This window comes from Clarias gariepinus, chromosome 24 (assembly GCF_024256425.1).
Source record: "Clarias gariepinus isolate MV-2021 ecotype Netherlands chromosome 24, CGAR_prim_01v2, whole genome shotgun sequence".
Taxonomy (NCBI): Eukaryota; Metazoa; Chordata; class Actinopteri; order Siluriformes; family Clariidae; genus Clarias; species Clarias gariepinus.
The window spans coordinates 25,875,001-25,895,000 of NC_071123.1; the positions used below are offsets into that span (position 1 = coordinate 25,875,001).

Genomic DNA, 20,000 nt, shown 5'->3' on the forward strand with positions numbered 1-20,000 from the left:
GTTCAGTCCCTTGTTATTTCAAGACTGGACTACTACACCTCACTCCTGGCAGGTCTGTCTCTGTCCACCATTTGTCCTTTGCAGTTGATCCAGAATGCAGCAGCACGTCTCGTCTTCAACCTTCTCCAGTTCTCCCACACCACCCCACTCCTCCACTCCCCCCACTGGCTTCCTGTAGCTGCTGCATCAAATTTAAATCCCTGATGCTCACCCACGAAGCTCAAAATGTCCCAGCACCCACTTACCTCTCTGCTCTAATCACACCTCGCACCGCACCACGTTCCCTCTGATCCATCTCTTTTCTGTTCTGGCACCGAGGTGGCGGAGTGAACTTACTCTAGATGTCTGTAAAGCCGAGGCTTTGACAGTCAACTCACGACGCATCTATATTTGGACTAATCTCCCCCCGCCAAACTAAACAAAAGCTAGACACTACTTCAGTACTTCAGTGTCAGAGCTCCAGCACCTACACACTTAGGGATGGAGTAATGCCACCGGTGATAAAACCTGTCACACCAGTACAGGACATTTACAATCTCACTAAACATATGGAACTGTTACAGGGTAGTTTAGGCAAAATAATAATGCTTCACCTTGTACTTTTATACTCTTATAGTCTTTTATCAGCTTTTATATGTTTTGATTCTTACAGTGTGTTTGTAGTTTTTACTGCACACAAGAACACGAAACTCACGTTCACATCAGATGCAAAAACAACTCCAGGGAACAAGTCCTCCTCTGGAATCTGGGCGAGTTGCAACTTTGGTCTGGAACAAACATACACACACCCAGAGATATAAGTGTGATAAAGAGTGCTAGTCTGATCCTTCTTGTTACTGATTTCCATGATAAGTGTGTGTGTGTGTGTGTTCCTGACCTCTGCCTCTCACTGGATTTCCCAAACGTGTGTGCGAGGTGAACAGCGACTCCGATCACACATGCCAACGCCAATCCAGGAAGTGTTGCTACAAGGGCAAAAGTCAATGTTGTCCATTTCTGAGAGCAGGTACTCCCAAGATAAAACTCATCAATATAATTATTACATCTGAAAACAACAAAAAGAACATTACATTACTGTGACCTACTCAATCAATCCCACACTCCAGCTGATCAGATTTAAATGGTAATTATTCTGCATATTCTCTAGTGGAGTTTGGTGTTCCACAGGGTTCAATTTTAGGCCCACTGCTTTTTTCCCTTTACATGCTTCCTCTGGGCAACATAATCCATAAACATGGTAATAGTTTTTATTATTATGCTGAGGACACACAGTTATATGTCTCAGCAAAACCAGATGAGAAAAACCAGCTTACTAAACTTGAGCAATGCATAAAGGATATAAAAAACTGGATGTTAATTAACTTCCTTCTGCTTAATCCTGATAAGACATAGGACCGCATAGTCATAGGACTGCATACAGCTAGAAGTAAGATTCTAGATCACTCTGTAACTTTAGATGGCCTTTCTGTTCCATCAAGTGCAACAGTAAAAGACCTTGGTGTAATTATAGATTCCAGCCTTTTATTTGAAGCTCATGTAGATAATATTACCAGGATAGCATTCTTTCACCCCAGAAATATTGCCAAGATAAGAAATTTATTGTCGCTAAACGATGCAGAAAAACTAGTTCATGCTTTTATCACCTCTAGGTTGGACTATTGTAATGCCTTACTGTCTGGTTGTTCAGCTAGATGCATAAACAAGCTTCAGCTAGTCCAGAATGCAGCAGCAAGAGGCCTCACTAGAACCAGAAGATATGAGCACATCACCCCTATCTTATCTTCACTGCATTGGCTTCCTGTGAAATTTCGCATTGATTTTAAAATACTACTCTTGACATATAAAGCATTAAATGGTCTCGCGCCGCAGTACCTGAGCGAAATGCTAGTGTCTTACGATCCGCCACGCCTACTTCGATCAAAGGATGCAGGCTGCTTGTCAATACCGCGTATTATGAGAACTACAGCTGGGGGCGGAGCTTTTTCTTACAAAGCCCCAAAATTATGGAATAGTCTTCCAAATAGTGTTCGGGACTCAGACACAGTCTCAGTGTTTAAGTCCAGGCTAAAAACCTATTTATTTAGCCAAGCATTTTTATAAATAGATTAGCCATAGGTAAAGGAGCAGATCTGGGGGACTCATGGACGTAGAGTATTATGGTGAACTGGTATGTTTGGATGCTGTCTTCCCCACTCTCATTGATCACTCAGGTTTGTTGATGGTGAGGTGATTGTTTGCTTTACATCTCAGTTCCCCCTCATCTGTGTTTCCTTCTGGCTCTCCCTTTTAGTTATGATGTCATAGTTAGTCCTGCCGGAGTCTCTGCTTGCACTCTACAGTTAATATACATTCACATTATACATTATGTGCCTGTGACCATACCTAACTGTTATCTCTCCTCTCCTGTTCTCTCCTCCTCTCTCTCTTTCCCCCTCCCTGTTGAGCTACACATGACGTTCCTGAGCTGCCAGTGATCCAGACCCCCTCTGCCTCCTGGACCTTTTTGACTCGTTTTGGTGTCCCTCTCCTGGTTGGAGATCTCATCACATGGACGCCCCGTGTGGTGACTGGGGACGGTTCCACTTCACCATGAAGACGGTCCTGTCCTCGGCTGATACAGACAGCTGTTCTCTGAGGACTCGTGACTGCAGTCGCTCGATAGTTCAGGACTGGAGTTTCCTACAGTCTACCTGAGCCTCCAATAACCAACTGAACTCCATATGAACTTCTCCACATCTCCTGTTATACTGAACTTCCAGCCTCCTAACACACAGTATGAGTGCAGATCAATCCCTGCTAAAGCCGAACCCTGGCTCTGCGACAATGACAATTGTTAAAGGCGTTATACAAATAAAATTTGAATTGAATCCCTCTCTCTAGCTATTTAATAAAAATCCCTCACTGCAGTTGATCGATAATGAATCCCTTACTGGGTCAGTAGTCAGTCCTGCAGTGATTGTTTGGTTGATTGATTGATTATTGATCAGTGATTACCTGCAGTACGGAGCTCCACCCTTGCAGTAGCACTGGCTGATGTTTGCAGTACAGGTCCAGGGCTGAAGGCAGGGCTCAAAGTCTCCCACATTGTTACAGTATTCTGGAGGAACACACACACACACACACACATCTAAACGTGACACACAGATACTAAGCTAACATTTATATACAGTGTTTTACCTGTCTAACACTTAAAGTAACTAATATTTAAAATAAAGTGCTAAATGCAACCAACACACACACACACACACAACTGCTTTTGTTTATTGCTGACACAAAATTCAGTTACACACTAACTACATGCCAACTGTACCGTAACTGAACAGAAATTCACTTCTTTAAAACAACCCCGTACACACACACACACACACACACACACACTCACCGTTTATGTTCCCTTGTCCTTCTGCACTCCAGCTGAATGCAGCGATGAAACACACACACAGAAAGGCACGCATTTCTAAGGAACTCTGTCTTTCTGCCTCACACACACACACACTTCTGTGGTTAATATAGACTCAGAGTGCCCTTTAACCAGGCACTGATGTGACACACACACACGGTAGTCATAAACACACACCAATAAACAGAATGAAATCACCTTAGGTTCAGGGTCTACACTACTCACTTTGGTTTGGGACACACCCACAAGGACCAGTTGGTAGTTTATGGGCACTCAATAGTGATTAGGGCATGTGGTTTGGGACATGCCCACAGTGGACTCTGGCCACTTTATTAGGTACATCTTGAAGTACTGGGTTCGAGCCCTTTTGCCTTCAGCTCTTCTACAAGTGCCGAGACATTCTGCTCCATATTCACATGATTTCATCACGCAGTCTGAGACACAGCGCTTCATGAGACGTTTAAAGCTTGGGATATTTATTTATAACCGAACCCTGCTTTAAACTTCTCCACATCTTTATCCCGGACCTGGGGATCAGGTGTGCTCCGCAGGCTTCGTGATGCTGTTTGATCACTAATGTTCTCTAACAAACCTCTGAGGGCTTCACAGAACATCTGTATTTATACTAAGATTAAATTACACACAGCTGGACTGTGTTTACTAATTAGGTGACTTTTGAAGGTGATCGGTTCCACTGGATTTTCCAGAATAGAGGGGGGTGAATACAAATAGAAAAAAAGTGCACACCACACTTTATTCAGTTTTTTATTTGTAAAAAAAATTAAAAAAAATAAAATTTCCTTCCACTTCACACTTCGGTGCCACGGTGTCGGTTTGTTACTTAAAATCCCAATAAAACACATTTTTACGTTTGTGGCTGTAACGTGACAAAATAAGGAAAAGTTCAAGGGGTGTGAATAGTTTTGCAAGGTACCGTATGTATTTAAGACATTGTTGGTTCTTATCCCACAGAATCTGCATAATATTAATAGGTTTTGGAACAACAGTAAATTAATAAAATCACATTTATTCCGACATTATTAACATTTGTTTTGATGTCTGTAATGTCAGCGACAGGTGTCTGAGGTGTTCGTGTTACCATGGTGACGTGGGGTTGATGATGTTTAAAGCACACTGTGGAATGGAACAGCAGGTGTTCCTTATGTTCCCTGTGTGGTGTGTGTGGTTTGGGACACGCCCAGAGATGAAAGACACTGCTGATATTTGAACACGTTTATTGAGACAGTGTGACGCAATGAGATGTCTCTAGCAGGTAAAAAAAAAACAAAACATAAAAAACACAGAACATAGAGGCGTGTGTGTGTGTGTGTGCGTTAGTTATCCGAGTCCATGTCACTGTCCCCTCCGACAGACTGAAAGTCCTCGCTGTCCTCCTCGTCCTCGCTCAGCTGGACACGGGTCAGCACGCTCGGCCCTCTCCTCCTCTCCTCACTCTCGTCCTCCTCCTCTTCTTCCTCTTCATCACTCACTCCGTTCCCAGGCCCATCTCCTTGTTCATGCCCCTCCCCCTCAGGACTGAAGCCCCGCCCCTGGTGTCGACTGTCTCCGTCGTCATAGCTGCTGTAACTAATAAACACAGAAAGAGAGAGATCATACCATGTGACCTGTTACTGTAAACATCCCTCCCTCCTCCACAGACATGTAGTGCAAGTAAGTCCAGTGAACAGTGTGCTGACAGATTTGGGTGTGTACACTCACCTAACGATGCTGTCATCCATGTGCGTGTCCTCGTCAGGCCCCTCCCCCTCATACGACATCATGCTCTCCTCCTGCTCCATACCCATGCGGGTGGATTCCTGATGCCCCACCTCCCGGTCACTGTCACTTCCACTCTCTGATAGGTGGATGGCTGTGATGAACAGCACACACAGCCAATGAGAGAGAGAGAGAGAGAGACAGAAAGAGATAAAGAGAAATCATGAGACACACTAAGCAAAATACACGCACACACTGTCTGTCTGTCTGTCTTACAGGAGACGGGGTTGTCTGCCTAGTTGTCTTACGGGAGAAGGTGTTGTCTGTCTGTCTGTCTGTCTTACAGACGACGGGGTTGTCTGTCTGTCTGTCTGTCTGTCTTACAGAAGAAGGGCTTGTCTGTCTGTCTTACAGGAGACGGGGTTGTCTGTCTGTTTGTTTGTCTTACAGGAGACGGGGTTGTCTGTCTGTCTCATTGTCTTACAGGAGACGGGGTTGTCTGTCTGTCTGTCTGTCTTACAGGAGACGGAATTGTCTGTCTGTCTTACAGGAGACGGGGTTGTCTGTCTGTCTTACAGGAGACGGGGTTGTCTGTCTGTCTGATTGTCTTACAGGAGACGGGGTTGTCTGTCTGTCTGATTGTCTTACAGGAGACGGGGTTGTCTGTCTGATTGTCTTACAGGAGACGGGGTTGTCTGTCTGTCCTACAGGAGACGGGGTTGTCTGTCTGTCCTACAGGAGACGGGGTTGTCTGTCTGTCCTACAGGAGACGGGGTTGTCTGTCTGTCCTACAGGAGACGGGGTTGTCTGTCTGTCCTACAGGAGACGGGGTTGTCTGTCTGTCCTACAGGAGACGGGGTTGTCTGTCTGTCCTACAGGAGACGGGGTTGTCTGTCTGTCTTACAGGAGACGGGGTTGTCTGTCTGTCTTACAGGAGACGGGGTTGTCTGTCTGTCTTACAGGAGACGGGGTTGTCTGTCTGTCTGATTGTCTTACAGGAGACGGGGTTGTCTGTCTGATTGTCTTACAGGAGACGGGGTTGTCTGTCTGTCTTACAGGAGACGGGGTTGTCTGTCTGCCTTACAGGAGACGGGGTTGTCTGTCTGCCTTACAGGAGACGGGGTTGTCTGTCTGTATGATTGTCTTACAGGAGACGGGGTTGTCTGTCTGTATGATTGTCTTACAGGAGACGGGGTTGTCTGTCTGTATGATTGTCTTACAGGAGACGGGGTTGTCTGTCTGTCTTACAGGAGACGGGCTTGTCTGTCTGTCTTACAGAAGAAGGGCTTGTCTGTCTGTCTTACAGAAGAAGGGCTTGTCTGTCTGTCTGTCTTACAGAAGAAGGGCTTGTCTGTCTGTCTGTCTTACAGGAGACGGGGTTGTCTGTCTGTCTGTCTTACAGGAGACGGGGTTGTCTGTCTGTCTGTCTTACAGGAGACGGGGTTGTCTGTCTGTCTGTCTTACAGGAGACGGGGTTGTCGGTCTGTCTTACAGGAGACGGGGTTGTCTGTCTGTCTTACAGGAAAAGGGGTTGTCTGTCTGTCTGTCTGTCTTACAGGAAATGGGGTTGTCTGTCTGTCTGTCTGTCTGTCTTACAGGAGAAGGGGTTGTCTCCCTCCTCGTCGCTGCACTCGTCCTCTCCCTCAGACATCAGTAGGTCCTGGTAGAGGACGCTGGACTGCACCGGCCTGCTCGAGCCTTCATCATCCTCCTCTTCCTCATCCTCCAGATGACCGCGCACCGGCAACAACATATCATCATCCTCATCTTCATCATCTAAATCTCCTTCCTCAGCCTCACACACACACACACACACACACACACACACACAATTTCCTTAACACATACCATCATCTCTGCATCGTGGTACACCATAACCCTGATAAAGCATAACTCTGTGTGTGTGTGTGTGTGTGTGTGTGTGTGTGTTTACCGGAGCAGGAGTTTTGGGTTTGCCATCATCATCATCTTCAAATCCTTCAATATCAACATCAGACTCCTCCTCTCCCAGTCGGCCCCGCCCACGGCCCTGGTTAAACACACACACACACACATACACACACACACATTAATTTACTCAGAATAAAACACTATGAGGGAGTGAACATGCACTGGTGAGAGGGGATGAGTGTGTGTGTGTGTGTGTGTGTGTGTGCGTGTGTGTGTGTGTGTGTGTGTGTGAGTAAGTGTGTGTACAAACACCAAAGTTTCACACACTTTCAGGCACACACATGCGTACACATGTGCTAACACACGCGTTACCACACAGCAGACAGCGTGAGACAGACAGACAGACAGACGCTCATGCTGCTGATGGACTCGGAGCAGACGGCAGGGTAAGTGCAGGGGGACAGACGGGTGGAGGGCAGGATGGAGGGGTGGAGAAGAGGAGACAGAGAGGAGTACCTGCCCCCCTCGTTTCTGAGGAGCGGGAGGAACTAGCGTAGCCTCGGCTAACAGGCTAACATCGCCCTGCAGAGTCACACACACATCAGGCTGAGAGAGAAACCGCCAGAGAAGTGATGGACAGACCGACAGAAAGAAAGTGAGAGGAAAAGAGAACAGAAGAAGAAAACAGAAGAGACAATCGGAAAACACAGACAGGAAAATACGGAACTCAAAGACAAGGTAAAGAACGACAGGACGAGGGACAGGGAAGAGGGACAGGACGGGAAGAGGGACAGGACAGGACGAGGGACAGGGAAGAGGGACAGGACGAGGGACAGGGAAGAGGGACAGGACAGGACAAGGGACAGGGAAGGTAAGACAGGACGAAACAGAGAGAAGAGAGACAGAGAGAGACAGGGCAGATCATCCAGAAAAAAAACAGCAGAACTGTAGGTCTAACCCAGTGTGTGTGTGTGTGTGTGTGTGTGTGTGTGTACCTGAGGAGTGTATGGTCCAGGTGTGAGAGGATCCAGACTCTCGAGGTCCGCAGCATCCAGAGCAGCTTCTTTAGCTGTACAGATATCCTTCTCCAACTGAGTCAGGTGTTCATCATACTGCACACATGCACACACACACACACACACACACACACACAACGTAAAAACACAATACTAAATGAATCTTAAGTTAGTTTTAACTTTATATCAAAGGAGTGACAAATGACTCTCAGATGAATCCTGTAACAGAGTCAACAGTTCATACAGCATGAGACCATCAGGACTCCGGATTAATAACAAGTTCAACATTTAAATACAAAACATTATAAAAACAACATTAAACGCTACATTTTATTTACTGATCGATTAGTAAATTAATTACAAAAAAAATAATAAATAATGAATCTATTTTAGTTTTAACACGTACCTCTGCTAACGTCTGCTTGCACACATTGACTATCTCCAGAGCCGTCTTAGTGTAGGAGCTGTCGGGACCTGCAGTCACACACACACACACACACACACACACACACACACACACAGCTTATCAAATCAAATCAGTGTTTCTTAAATCAGTCACTCAGTGTCTCAGACAGCAGTGAGCACATCACAGAGTGTGTGTGTGTGTGTGGATCTCACCATTGTACTTGATGCTGTTGGTGTGGATCAGATTAACATCAGCCAGGAAAGTCTCTCGATTCTGATACTTGTGTTTGGAGATGTTCTGGACACACACACACACACACACACATTAAAAAAATACACAGTTAAAAAAACACAATGTACAAACCAACTAGAAGAAAAAAATCCATCATAAGACATGACAAACACACACACACACACACACACACACACACACACACACACTGGTTACCTTGCGGAGGTTCTCCAGGTCCATGGGGTTTATGATGACTTTATAATAATCAGGAACAAACTTCTTATTCACCGGATGATGAAACGGCCACGACTACAGAGATTATTATTATTATTATTTATATATATATATTATAACGTATATACGTGTGTATGTGCTTTTACATTTTTATAATGTTCACAAAAGACACTTTACGACTTTTTTAAAATGTCTGTACTCTTATTTCACACTCTTTCATTATTACTCTTTCTATAATGTTTTTTTTACTTTCTACTCCTGTTATTTACTTGTGACTGAACTCTAAACTTCGGGAATATCAATGTAAATATTTATTATGACAATAAAACACCTTTCAATCTTGAATCTTGAGACAGAGACAACAAGTGTTTCTACAGTGAGGAGGTGAAGTCGAGTGTGTTACAGTGATTATCCACATGAGGGCGCTCTGGATTATCACTGTAACGGAGGGGCGTGTCATTCTCTCACACAGACACGTACAGAGTTACTCCTGGATGGGATTAGTGGGCGGGACAGGAAGTGGTCACTCCTGGATGGGATTAGTGGGCGGGACAGGAAGTGGTGACTCACCTCAGGGACGGCCATCATCTTCTGTGTGACGATGTTGTCGAGGATGAAGGAGAAAGCGACCTGATCATCATCATCTAACAGCGGGTTAATCGCCTTCTCCAGGCGCACCAGACGCTCCTCCTTCTACACACACACACACACACACACAGAGTGAATAAACCTAATCTAACCAGCTGCTGCTAACAACAGAACCAGTTTTAGTTTTTTTTTTTTTTTACCTCCTTCAGTTTCTCATCACAGAGGTCCAGCATGGACTGAGCCACCTGCGTCAGAGGGTGTTTCGCACCTGACACACACACACACACACACACACACACACAAAGTTCAATCAGGAGATACACACGCGTCTTCTGTTAACGATGGGTGGTGCTAGATTGACAGGGGCGTGGCTTGTGTGACATTGTGCTGGAAAGGTGTGTGAGTGGGCGGGGCCTGGTGGTGTTTGGGACGAGACTTTACTAATCACGTTCATTAATAAATAAAATAAACATGATGTTAAATGATCAGAAACCCGGAGACGAGACTCCTGCTGCGCACGGGTGTGTGTGCACGGGTGTGTGTGTGTGTGTGTACCGTTGTACGTGGCACTGTTCTTGACGATGAGCTCCACGCTCTCCCTGAACTCCTCTCGGGACGGGTACAGGCGCTTCCTCACGTTCTCGCGCAGCGTCTGCAGGTCCATCGGCCGAGTGATGATCTTATAGTAATCCTTCACCAGCTTACTGTTCACTGGGGTGTGGAATGGGTACGTCTGCACACACACACACACACACACACACACACAGAGTGCCTCTAAACATCACCAGTGAAGACTACAAGGGTTCCCTGGTTACCACGGCAACCCCTGACAAGGTGTCCTAAACAGAGTGTAGAGATTACTGTGTGTGTGTGTGTGTGTGTGTGTGTGTGTGTGTACATTGGGGTGGTCCCTCATGTCGTTGATGATGCTCTCCAGGATGGAGGACAGGGTGACCATGGGGTCCGTCCTCCTGCGGTGGATCGACTTGTGAGGACGCTACAGAGAGACAGAAAAGGTAAAGACAAAAGCAACTGGCAGGAAGTGAGAGCAATACACACACACATGCACACATACACACACACTCACGTTAAGGTAGTCGCAGTGGACGGTGCTGCCGACGCGTCTCTTCTTTTTCGGAGGAAGCTGCTGTTTAGGAAACTTTAGCACCAGGGACTTCCTTCTCACCTCGTCCGCACTGCAACACACACACACTTATTACATACACAGTACACACTTATGATACACATTATACACATTACACACTTATTACATACACAGTACACACTTATTAAGGCTCTACTACATAGTAATAACATGCTTATAAACGCTCTATTACACTACAGGAGTCTGTGTATGGGAAATACAGTACACACTAGATACACACACTACATGACAACATTATACTGCTACACTGTGTGTGTGTGTGTGTGTGTGTGTGGGTGTGTGAGAGACCTCTCGATGAGCTGTTTGCCCAGGACGATCTTGGTCCCCTCCACTTTAATTAGCTCTTCGTTATCGTTGTGGATGACCGTCTTCTCAAGCTCCTCCTCCTGTTCCTCCGTCATGGCGACCGGGTTAGTGAGCGGGGCGTTCGTCTGGTAGTACAACGGGCAAAACTTATTGGTCCTCATGTGACCAATCGCACCGCACGCCCCGCATTTCAGCTGGAGAGAGAGAGAGAGAGAGAGGGGGGTTAAAGTCATGTGGTGTTGAGTGGGTGTGGCTAAGCGGAGTCAAGTGACGACAAAATAAATATGCAATGTACAAATGAGACATGTCCGGTCTCTCCTTGGCTTTTTAGGATGTTTCTCATGATTGTGTGGACTGTGTGTGTGTGTGTGTGTGTGTGTTACCTTGAGGTCTGGTCTCTCCTTGGCCTTTTTCGGCCGTTTCTCAGGAGGTCCTCTGAATTTGTCCTTCTCCTGATTACGCTTTAATCTACGCAGCTGCTCCTGAATGCGTCTGCGCTCTTTACGCATCTCCTCTCTGTGCTGCTCATCAAACAGTGCAAACTTACGGCTGCGCGAACACACACACACACACGCACACACAAGAAATTGTATAAACAGCAAGAAAATGTTTACTTATTTAGGTAAAAAAGGAGAAATTAGAATAAACTCGGGTACCAAGACAAACAGACAGACAGACAGAAGGACAGACAGGTGGAGAGACAGACAGCATCTGCAAACTGAAATTGAGTGACAGATAATACACACACACACAAACAGTAGGGAGGGAACTGTACCTTGTGTGTGTGTGTATGTGTGTGTGCACTCACATGAAGTCGTCGTCCTTGGTGGTGCGGATGCGCGTGTAGGCATCGATGACGGACGCTTTGCGGACGGTCTCACAACGCACGTACTCCTTGCCGTCCTCATCGCGGAACGTGCGGTAGATCTTGAGCCGCCGCCCCGTCGCCGAGGAGTTGAGACTCGTCACCGAGGACGCGTCGTCGTCTTTATGAGAACCGGTGGATTGAGCGCTCGCTACACACACACACACACACACACACTGTAGGTAACTAATACAGACACTACTACAGGTTTTATACTCATCTAAAAGTGTGATGAGACAGTGGACCAGTAGAGGGCGCTTTAACAGGACATGACTATACCGCCGTGCCTGGACCCTGTCTGATGTCTGTGAGTTCTGGAGTTAATGTTTGTTTTTATTGCTGTAACAGTGATGCATGTGGACAGGCGTGCGTACAGAGTCCTTTGCGTCGGTCCTTCCTGCCCTTGTCTCGCTCCCCCCCCTCGTCCCCCATCAGCATGCGCTGCAGCTCCTTCCTCTCCTCCTCCTCGCGCTCTCGGCTCAGCTGGGAACTCGTCTTCTTGTTCTGAAGCATGTTCTCGATGTTCTTCCCCATCTCCTCAAAGTCACTGTCCTCTGCAGAACTGCTGTCCGTGTCTGTGGACAACACCTCGGTACTCTCCAACACCCTGAGGGAGACAGACAGGGGAGAGAGGGACAGGGGGACAGAGAGAGACAAGTTTTCCTCCATCTGCTGATCTGTATATCTACACGTCTGTCTGTCTGTCACTCTATCAGTCCATTTCTCCACAAGTGGTTTATTCGTCTGTCCCGTCTGTCTGTCTGTCTGTCTGTCTCTCACTTGTTCTGCAGGTCGAATATGCGCTGACACTCCTCTTTGTATCGCTCCTGATGTTCAGCGACGGAGAACCTCGAGCCACGCGCAAATTTACTCATCGGCGTCTCTCCTGACCGCGCCTGCTCCGTCGACATGGTGCGCACCACGTCAATCACCTCCCAACGAGACAGCTTCTTAATCTACACACACACACACACACACAGGAGAAAGGAGACACACACAGGTTACAGAACTGAGGAGTTAAGATGATGTACATCAGGGATGAATTTGTACATTAGAACACAGACAGTGAGCCTAGACTGTGAGGGATCTCAGCGTGTCAGGGATAACACAAGGATATGGGTTCGAGTCCCGATCACTCACCTCCTCCTCAGGAACGCCAAACTTGCGCAGGAGCTGTTTGGCGTTTTTGAGTGAAAGACGTCTCAGATCTGCGTCTGTTCCTGTTACTGTCTTCTTCACAGGCTGAGGCTCTCGCTCGTCCTAACACACACACACACACACGTTCTTTATCCTGCTGCAGGGTGTGTGTGTGTGTGTGTGCGTGCGTGTGTGTGTGTGGTACCTTCTGCTGTGTGGGTTTGTTCGGGACCTTGACGTAACTGAATCCCTCTCCACAGCCGGTGGGATCAGCGACTCCAGTCACCTCCAGCAGACACTTCCCCTTCATCGCCGCGATAAACGCACGGGTGGTGTTCCAGGGAGCGGTGCGCACCTATACACACACACACACACACACATCCGTCCGTAAGAACCAATAAAGCAACAACAACCTGACATTAAATCACATGTGCACACACACACACACACACACACACACACACACACACACACTTACCTCATCATCAATCTTCATTTGGAAATCTTCCTCATTTTCTTCCTCGGGTGCAAAGAAGGACTTCTCACCATAACCTGCATCCTAACACACACACACACACACACACACACACACACAGACATTAGTGAGTGTGTTTTGACGGTGGGCCGTACACCTCTTACTATTCATTCTCTCTCTCACACACAGAGAGCAGACAGCAGGTTCAGCACCACGGCCAGCGGCGAGACACTGGGAAAGGGGCGTGGCCTGTGATCCTGCACGGCTCAGTCACCGTCCTGCAGTCGGAACGCGACTATAAAAGGAGACCGAATTACCAGCATAAAACAACACCGACTCCTGGAGCAGACGACACACGGGCTCCAGGTCACGACCGCAGCGGTGAAGGGGGTGAGAGCACGTCCCCCTGCCCAACCCCCGGGAGGAGGCACGGCGATTACTAATGGAGCACTCACTCTTTTATTATCATACTCTATTTATTACTGTCTGTCTGTCTGTGTGTGTGTGTGTGTGTGTGTGTACCTTGAGCCTCTGCTCTGCTACCATCATGCTGTAATAAGCGCAGCACTGCTCAGGAGACACCATGGCCCTGATCTCCTCCTCTGTAGGCAGACGGAAGTCCGGCTTCAACACCCACCAGTTAGAGTCCATTCCTACAGAAGGACAGAGGGACAGACAGACAGATGGACGGAGGGTGAGACAGGTATGGAGGGAGGATCAGACCAGAACAAGACACCAGAACATACTGCTCCTCTAAACTGTAACTCAACCAAGCTAAAGGTCTCGGATCCTCACACTGCTCAGGAAAAGAGTCACCAGTGCACCAGTGGGGGGTTGGAGCGAGTCTCACCCTCAGTGGGGATGAAACTCACACCTCACGGTTCAGCAGACTTTCCATCTATATCCTAACTCTGTGTATGGAAACGTATTTGTTGTGTATCTCCTCCACCTCTACCTGTCTGACCTTCACAATATCAGATATAACACCAGCTCTCCTGTCTCATCACTGACCTGCCCTGTCTCTCACACACACACGCACGCACACACACAAAGAATATCTGATCCACCAGAGTTTAAAGAATTGAAATTCAATTCAATTTTATTTGTATAGCACTTTTAGCAATTTTCATTGTCCCAAAGCAGCTTTACACAGTCAAAAGAATTATTTAAGTTTGTATGAAATGTGAATTTGTATGAATCAAAATGATCAGATCGTCCCTGATGAACGAGCCGAGGGTGACGGTGCTGAGGGAAAAACTCCCTGAGATGATAATAGGAAGAAACCTTGAGAGGAACCAGTCTCAACAGGGAACCCATCCTCAAAATGTTTGTGACACTAAATGTGTGTGTGTGTGTGTGTACCAGTGCGTTTGAAGTCTGCGCAGAGTTTGAGGCGTTTGCGGATGCTGCTCTCAGAGTGAGAGGGAAAAGCCTTCTTTATGTCCTCCATCCGAATCCGTCTCGGGCGATCCTTACTCTTCCAGAACAGACGATAGATAAACACCTGCAGAGAGACAGAAGGGAGAGTCCTTAAATTAATACATAGACTTTAAATACTGTAGGTGTGTGTGAGGTCAGACACCGATGTTGGACGAGAAGGCGTGGCTCACAGTCTCCGCCCTAATTCATCCCAGAGGTGTTCTATCTGTCAGGACTCTGTGCAGGACAGTTAAGTTCGTCCAGACCAAACCCACTCATCCAGGTCTTTATGGACTTTGCTTTCTGCACTGGTGCGCCGCCATGTTGGAACAGGAAGGGGCCGTCCCCAAACTGTCCCCACAAACTTGGAAACATAAAATTGTCCAAAATGTCTTGATATGGTGAGGCAGAGTTCCCTTCACTGGATCTAAAGAACAAACTCCTGAAAAACCACCCTACACCATAACCCCTCCCCCAACCAAACTTTACACTTAGTGCAGTCAGACAGGTTCTCCTGTGAACTGCCAAACCCAGACTCGTCCATCAGATTTACTGAGTTGCTGTCGTTCCCAATCGCTTCCACTTTGTTATAACACCACTAACAGTAGACTGTGGGGTATTTAATACTGAGGAAACTTCTCGAGTGGACTTATTGTACAGGACGCGTCCTATCGCAGTACCACGCTGGAGTGGACTCGGGGTCCTGAGAGTGTGTAGAAGTGCTTTGCGTGTCTGGGGACTTGATTTGACTGGAACACCTAAACTTAATGATTTGGATGGGGGAGTAAATACTTTTGGTGTGACCTGCACAAGGTCAGAGAAACGTGTGTGTGTGTGTGTGTGTGCATGTTACCTGTAGGAAGTCGCGGATGTGTGTGTTGGCGCGTTTGGAGTTGGGTCCCGGTACTTCATACAGAGGACACTGCTGTCCCACTACGAATATGTCCAACACCTCGCGGATGAAGTAACCCTGCCGCGTCCGCAGGATCAGGAAGTCCGTCTCCGGAATCTTGTGCAGGTAGATAGGGGCTCGGAACAGGTTATTCTCAAAGGCCTGTAACACACACACACACACACACACACACACACACACACACACACACACACACACAGTGCAGAGTTATGAGAGTGCAAACCAGAAGAGACCTTCTGAGGTCAGACCACAATCCAGTAGAAGATGTGTGTGTGTGTGTGTGTGTGTGTGTGTGTGTGTGTGTGTATATATATTACCTGCAGCAGTTGTCCAGGGTGGAGTGATCCCAGGAAAGGAGACGTGTGACAGTAGACAGTCTCTCCATACCTATAATCTGGAGCACCAGGATCTTTACCAGGCTTCTGCACGCGCACCCACACACACACACACACACACACACACACACATTGCATAAGTACAATTCCAGGTGCTGATTGGTCAGTTTAAGCCCTGCTGCTTTATAACACACACACATTGGTGGTACTGTAACACTACACTAAACACACACACACACACACACACACACACACACACACATAAAACACTACGGCTCTCTTCAATCTAAACCCCTAAAAAAGACTCGACTGATCACATGACCAGCTGAAGTGACGACTCACCCTCTTGTAGTAGTTTTTGACCTTGGTTGCCATGCCAACCTGCATCATCAGGGGCGGGTACTCCTCACTGTACTCCGCCAGGATCAGGTCTCCGTCTTTACCCGTCAGATCCTGATTGGTTCGCATGAAGAACATGTCTCCGCCCCCTGAGGCCTGTCGCTCCTGCTCCCTTATCTACACACACACACACAGCATGAAAAACATGTCGTTGTCCACATGGCGTGCCACCCTCATCCATACACACACACACAGACACAAACACACACCTTGGCCTTCTTTTTGATGTGTTTGAGGAGGGGCTGCACTGGGTGAGGTCCAGGCTGAGACAGAGAACCGAACGAGTACTTCTTGAGCGAGGGACGGTGGAACAGACGGAGCTTCATGGGGCCCATGTGGGTCGGGAAGAACGGCTGCCTCAACTCCAATGACGGGATAGAGTGCTGCAGAGAGAGAGAGAGAGAGAGAGAGCGCGAGAGGGAGGGGAGGAACAGAGACGAATTAAACACTAATGTACCTGTAGTGGTTGTGACACACCTGTCTATAGCACCACGTTAATGTGTGTTTTAACCCCACCTGAATGATGTTGCCCCCGAACGTGCCCCTTAGACCCTGCTGTTTGGGGTAGTAATACTCATCATTGGACAGATTCCACGGGTCTTTAACCTCCGGCTGGGACATGTTCTACACACACACACACAAAATACAAAGATTTTTTAAAATGTGTTTGGACACGCCCACAATGGACAGGCGAGTTAGTATATGCAGTGAACAGTGAATAGGGTGTGTGTGTGTGCGTGGTTTGGGACACGCCCAGAGTGGACAGGTGAGGTGGTAACCTGCTGCGGTTCCTCTTTGATGACGCCCGTTTTCCCAAGCAGAATGCGACTCTTTTTTAGAGACGACTCCTTCTTGTTCTCCTTAGATGGAGAGTGAGACGTTCTCTCCTCCTTCTCACTGGGGATCTCTGTACACACACACACACACACACACACGGGCAAGTTTACTTATAATCCAACGGGGTTTCACGCTGAATAGAACCATGCAGTGTGATGAAGGTCAAAGGTTACCCAGTATGATGTTCTCGTCGTTGGGGTCGAGGGTCAGGACGGGAGGAGACAGTAGACGATCCATGTTCTGATCATCCCAGATGATGTTGTCTTCCCATCGCCCGTACACCAGCTCCTCATTATCAATCGGGAAAATGGAGTACCACGAGGCGTCGCCCTCATGATGAACTATACACACACACACACACAGTTAAACTTATCATGGTGAGTTATAGATCATATGAAATCATGTGAACTGCACATAACAACAACATGTATAAGTGTGGGAATAATAATATAGTCTTAGGATATCAGATCAGTGGTTAGGGTTGTTAGTGTTGGTGGTGTTTGGTGGAGATGGTAGTGTTGGTGGTGTTTGGTGGAGATGGTAGTGTTTGGTGGAGATGGTAGTGTTTGGTGGAGATGGTAGTGTTGGTGGTGTTTGGTGGAGATGGTAGTGTTGGTGGAGATGGTAGTGTTGGTGGAGATGGTAGTGTTGGTGGTGTTTGGTGGAGATGGTAGTGTTGGTGGTGTTTGGTGGAGATGGTGGTGTTTGGTGGAGATGGTAGTGTTGGTGGTGTTTGGTGGAGATGGTAGTGTTGGTGGAGATGGTAGTGTTGGTGGTGTTTGGTGGAGATGGTAGTGTTTGGTGGAGATGGTAGTGTTGGTGGTGTTTGGTGGAGATGGTAGTGTTGGTGGAGATGGTAGTGTTGGTGGAGATGGTAGTGTTGGTGGTGTTTGGTGGAGATGGTAGTGTTGGTGGTGTTTGGTGGAGATGGTAGTGTTGGTGGAGATGGTAGTGTTGGTGGTGTTTGGTGGAGATGGTAGTGTTGGTGGAGATGGTAGTGTTGGTGGTGTTTGGTGGAGATGGTAGTGTTGGTGGTGTTTGGTGGAGATGGTAGTGTTGGTGGTGTTTGGTGGAGATGGTAGTGTTGGTGGTGTTGGTGGAGATGGTAGTGTTGGTGGTGTTTGGTGGAGATGGTAGTGTTGGTGGAGATGGTAGTGTTGGTGGTGTTTGGTGGAGATGGTTGTGTTGGTAGTATTTGGTGGAGATGGTAGTGTTGGTGGAGATGGTAGTGTTGGTGGAGATGGTAGTGTTGGTGGAGACGGTAGTGTTGGTGGTGTTTGGTGGAGATGGTTGTGTTGGTAGTATTTGGTGGAGATGGTAGTGTTGGTGGAGATGGTAGTGTTGGTGGAGATGGTAGTGTTGGTGGTGTTTGGTGGAGATGGTAGTGTTGGTGTTTCGTGTTTTCTCACCTTCTTGGCTGTGTTTGTCGCGCTTGGAGCCGGTTATAGAGGGAGTTTTGGGAATAGGGGGAGGAGTCGGGGAAATCAGCTGAGAATTACTGCGACTCAGACCTACACACACACACACACACACAATACAGCGATTATAATTGAACAACAAAGAAAATAATTACATGCTCTGTGTTTAAATATAACTGATGTGTGTGTTGTGTGGTGTGTGAGTGTGTGTGTGTGTGTGTACCCTGTTGTGCGTTGTAAGCATTAGCATTGCGTGTCATGCTGGAAGGAAGCCACCCTGCCAGACTGGCCCTCTGGGTCTTAGTGCTCTTGTGTTTTACATCCTCTCCGTTCCAGATGATGTCGTCCTCCCACTGCAGCTGTGTGACCATGAGAAAGAGCTCGTCCTCCAGCTGCACACACACACACACACACAAACAGAAAGAGTACACGTGAGACTGTATGTATACAGGTCAGTGTGTATGTGTGTGTGTATGTGTGTGTGTGTGTGTGATACAGACCTCAGTCTTTGACTTGTCTTGGTTGCTGCTCTGCTCTTCGCTAGGTGTGTGTGTTTCAGTGTGTGTTTCAGTGTGTGTTTCAGTGTGTGTTTCAGTGTGTGTATCTGTGTGTGTATCTGTGTGTGTATCTGTGTGTGTATCTGTGTGTGTATCTGTGTGTGTTTCAGTGTGTGCTTCAGTGTGTGCTTCAGTGTGTGCTTCAATGCTTGTTTCAGTGTGTGCGTCAGTGTGTGCATCAGTGTGTGTATCAGTGTGTGTATCAGTGTGTGTATCAGTGTGTGTATCAGTGTGTGTGTCAGTGTTGTCCTGGCGCAGTGTGAGGCCGTAGTGAAACCCCGCCCCATCCTCGGGCACGCCCAGCATGTCGTACCACAGCTGAGCCGGACCGTAACGCCACTCGGCTACACGCGGCCTCGACTCGGACACACCCTCACCCTCACACACCACGGACACACTCTTACACTCCACCGGTGCCATCATGGAGATCTACACACACACACACACACACACACACAGATACAGAAGGAGACACACAGATTGTCATTACGTCTATACACTGTCTCTGCACAAGATTGTGTGTGTGTTTGTGTCCGTGTCTATCACCTCATCATCAGACAGACACTGTTCTGGTGGAGGGGGCGGGGCATATTCATAATCCCACCCAGATTTCCTGTCGTCTCCGCCCTCTGGGGTGTGTGATTCGCCATCGGCAGTGGGCGTGTCCGAATGTGTGTCTTTGTGTTTCTTTTT

General features: G+C 47.5%; 2 protein-coding genes across 3 annotated transcripts in view; both read right to left on the reverse strand.

Moving 5' to 3' along the window:
• The window catches only part of zgc:158432 (uncharacterized protein LOC555281 homolog), a 6,854-nt gene extending 3,346 nt beyond the window's left edge, over positions 1-3,508 (reverse strand). The window contains exons 1-4 of the mRNA XM_053484814.1: positions 3,383-3,508; positions 2,995-3,097; positions 878-1,045; positions 695-767 (exon numbers count right to left, since the gene is read on the reverse strand). Of these exons, the coding sequence (XP_053340789.1) occupies positions 695-767; positions 878-1,045; positions 2,995-3,097; positions 3,383-3,455 (417 nt within the window). The 5' untranslated portion in view covers positions 3,456-3,508. The remainder of the gene's footprint in view (positions 1-694; positions 768-877; positions 1,046-2,994; positions 3,098-3,382) is intronic.
• A 1,110-nt stretch (positions 3,509-4,618) lies between these two features.
• The window catches only part of taf1 (TAF1 RNA polymerase II, TATA box binding protein (TBP)-associated factor), a 22,555-nt gene continuing 7,173 nt past the window's right edge, over positions 4,619-20,000 (reverse strand). Inside the window, exons 7-41 of one of the 2 annotated variants that reach the window (XM_053484806.1) lie at positions 19,854-20,000; positions 19,251-19,736; positions 18,974-19,142; positions 18,742-18,843; positions 17,506-17,673; positions 17,275-17,402; positions 17,012-17,119; positions 16,705-16,878; positions 16,439-16,612; positions 16,079-16,183; positions 15,702-15,902; positions 14,792-14,933; positions 13,952-14,082; positions 13,433-13,513; positions 13,160-13,309; positions 12,958-13,077; positions 12,598-12,773; positions 12,192-12,424; positions 11,761-11,968; positions 11,336-11,501; positions 10,935-11,146; positions 10,569-10,677; positions 10,380-10,478; positions 10,037-10,214; positions 9,682-9,749; positions 9,464-9,586; positions 8,876-8,968; positions 8,641-8,725; positions 8,429-8,496; positions 8,002-8,118; positions 7,523-7,612; positions 7,050-7,145; positions 6,713-6,911; positions 5,120-5,270; positions 4,716-4,987 (exon numbers count right to left, since the gene is read on the reverse strand). The exon at positions 19,854-20,000 is cut by the window's right edge and continues 75 nt beyond it. In XM_053484806.1, the coding sequence (XP_053340781.1) occupies positions 4,735-4,987; positions 5,120-5,270; positions 6,713-6,911; positions 7,050-7,145; positions 7,523-7,612; positions 8,002-8,118; positions 8,429-8,496; positions 8,641-8,725; positions 8,876-8,968; positions 9,464-9,586; positions 9,682-9,749; positions 10,037-10,214; positions 10,380-10,478; positions 10,569-10,677; positions 10,935-11,146; positions 11,336-11,501; positions 11,761-11,968; positions 12,192-12,424; positions 12,598-12,773; positions 12,958-13,077; positions 13,160-13,309; positions 13,433-13,513; positions 13,952-14,082; positions 14,792-14,933; positions 15,702-15,902; positions 16,079-16,183; positions 16,439-16,612; positions 16,705-16,878; positions 17,012-17,119; positions 17,275-17,402; positions 17,506-17,673; positions 18,742-18,843; positions 18,974-19,142; positions 19,251-19,736; positions 19,854-20,000 (5,310 nt within the window). In that variant the 3' untranslated portion in view covers positions 4,716-4,734. Of the gene's footprint in view, positions 4,988-5,119; positions 5,271-6,712; positions 6,912-7,049; positions 7,146-7,522; positions 7,613-8,001; positions 8,119-8,428; positions 8,497-8,640; positions 8,726-8,875; positions 8,969-9,463; positions 9,587-9,681; positions 9,750-10,036; positions 10,215-10,379; positions 10,479-10,568; positions 10,678-10,934; positions 11,147-11,335; positions 11,502-11,760; positions 11,969-12,191; positions 12,425-12,597; positions 12,774-12,957; positions 13,078-13,159; positions 13,310-13,432; positions 13,514-13,951; positions 14,083-14,791; positions 14,934-15,701; positions 15,903-16,078; positions 16,184-16,438; positions 16,613-16,704; positions 16,879-17,011; positions 17,120-17,274; positions 17,403-17,505; positions 17,674-18,741; positions 18,844-18,973; positions 19,143-19,250; positions 19,737-19,853 lie in introns of both variants that reach the window. The other variant, XM_053484805.1, reaches the window with a different exon arrangement.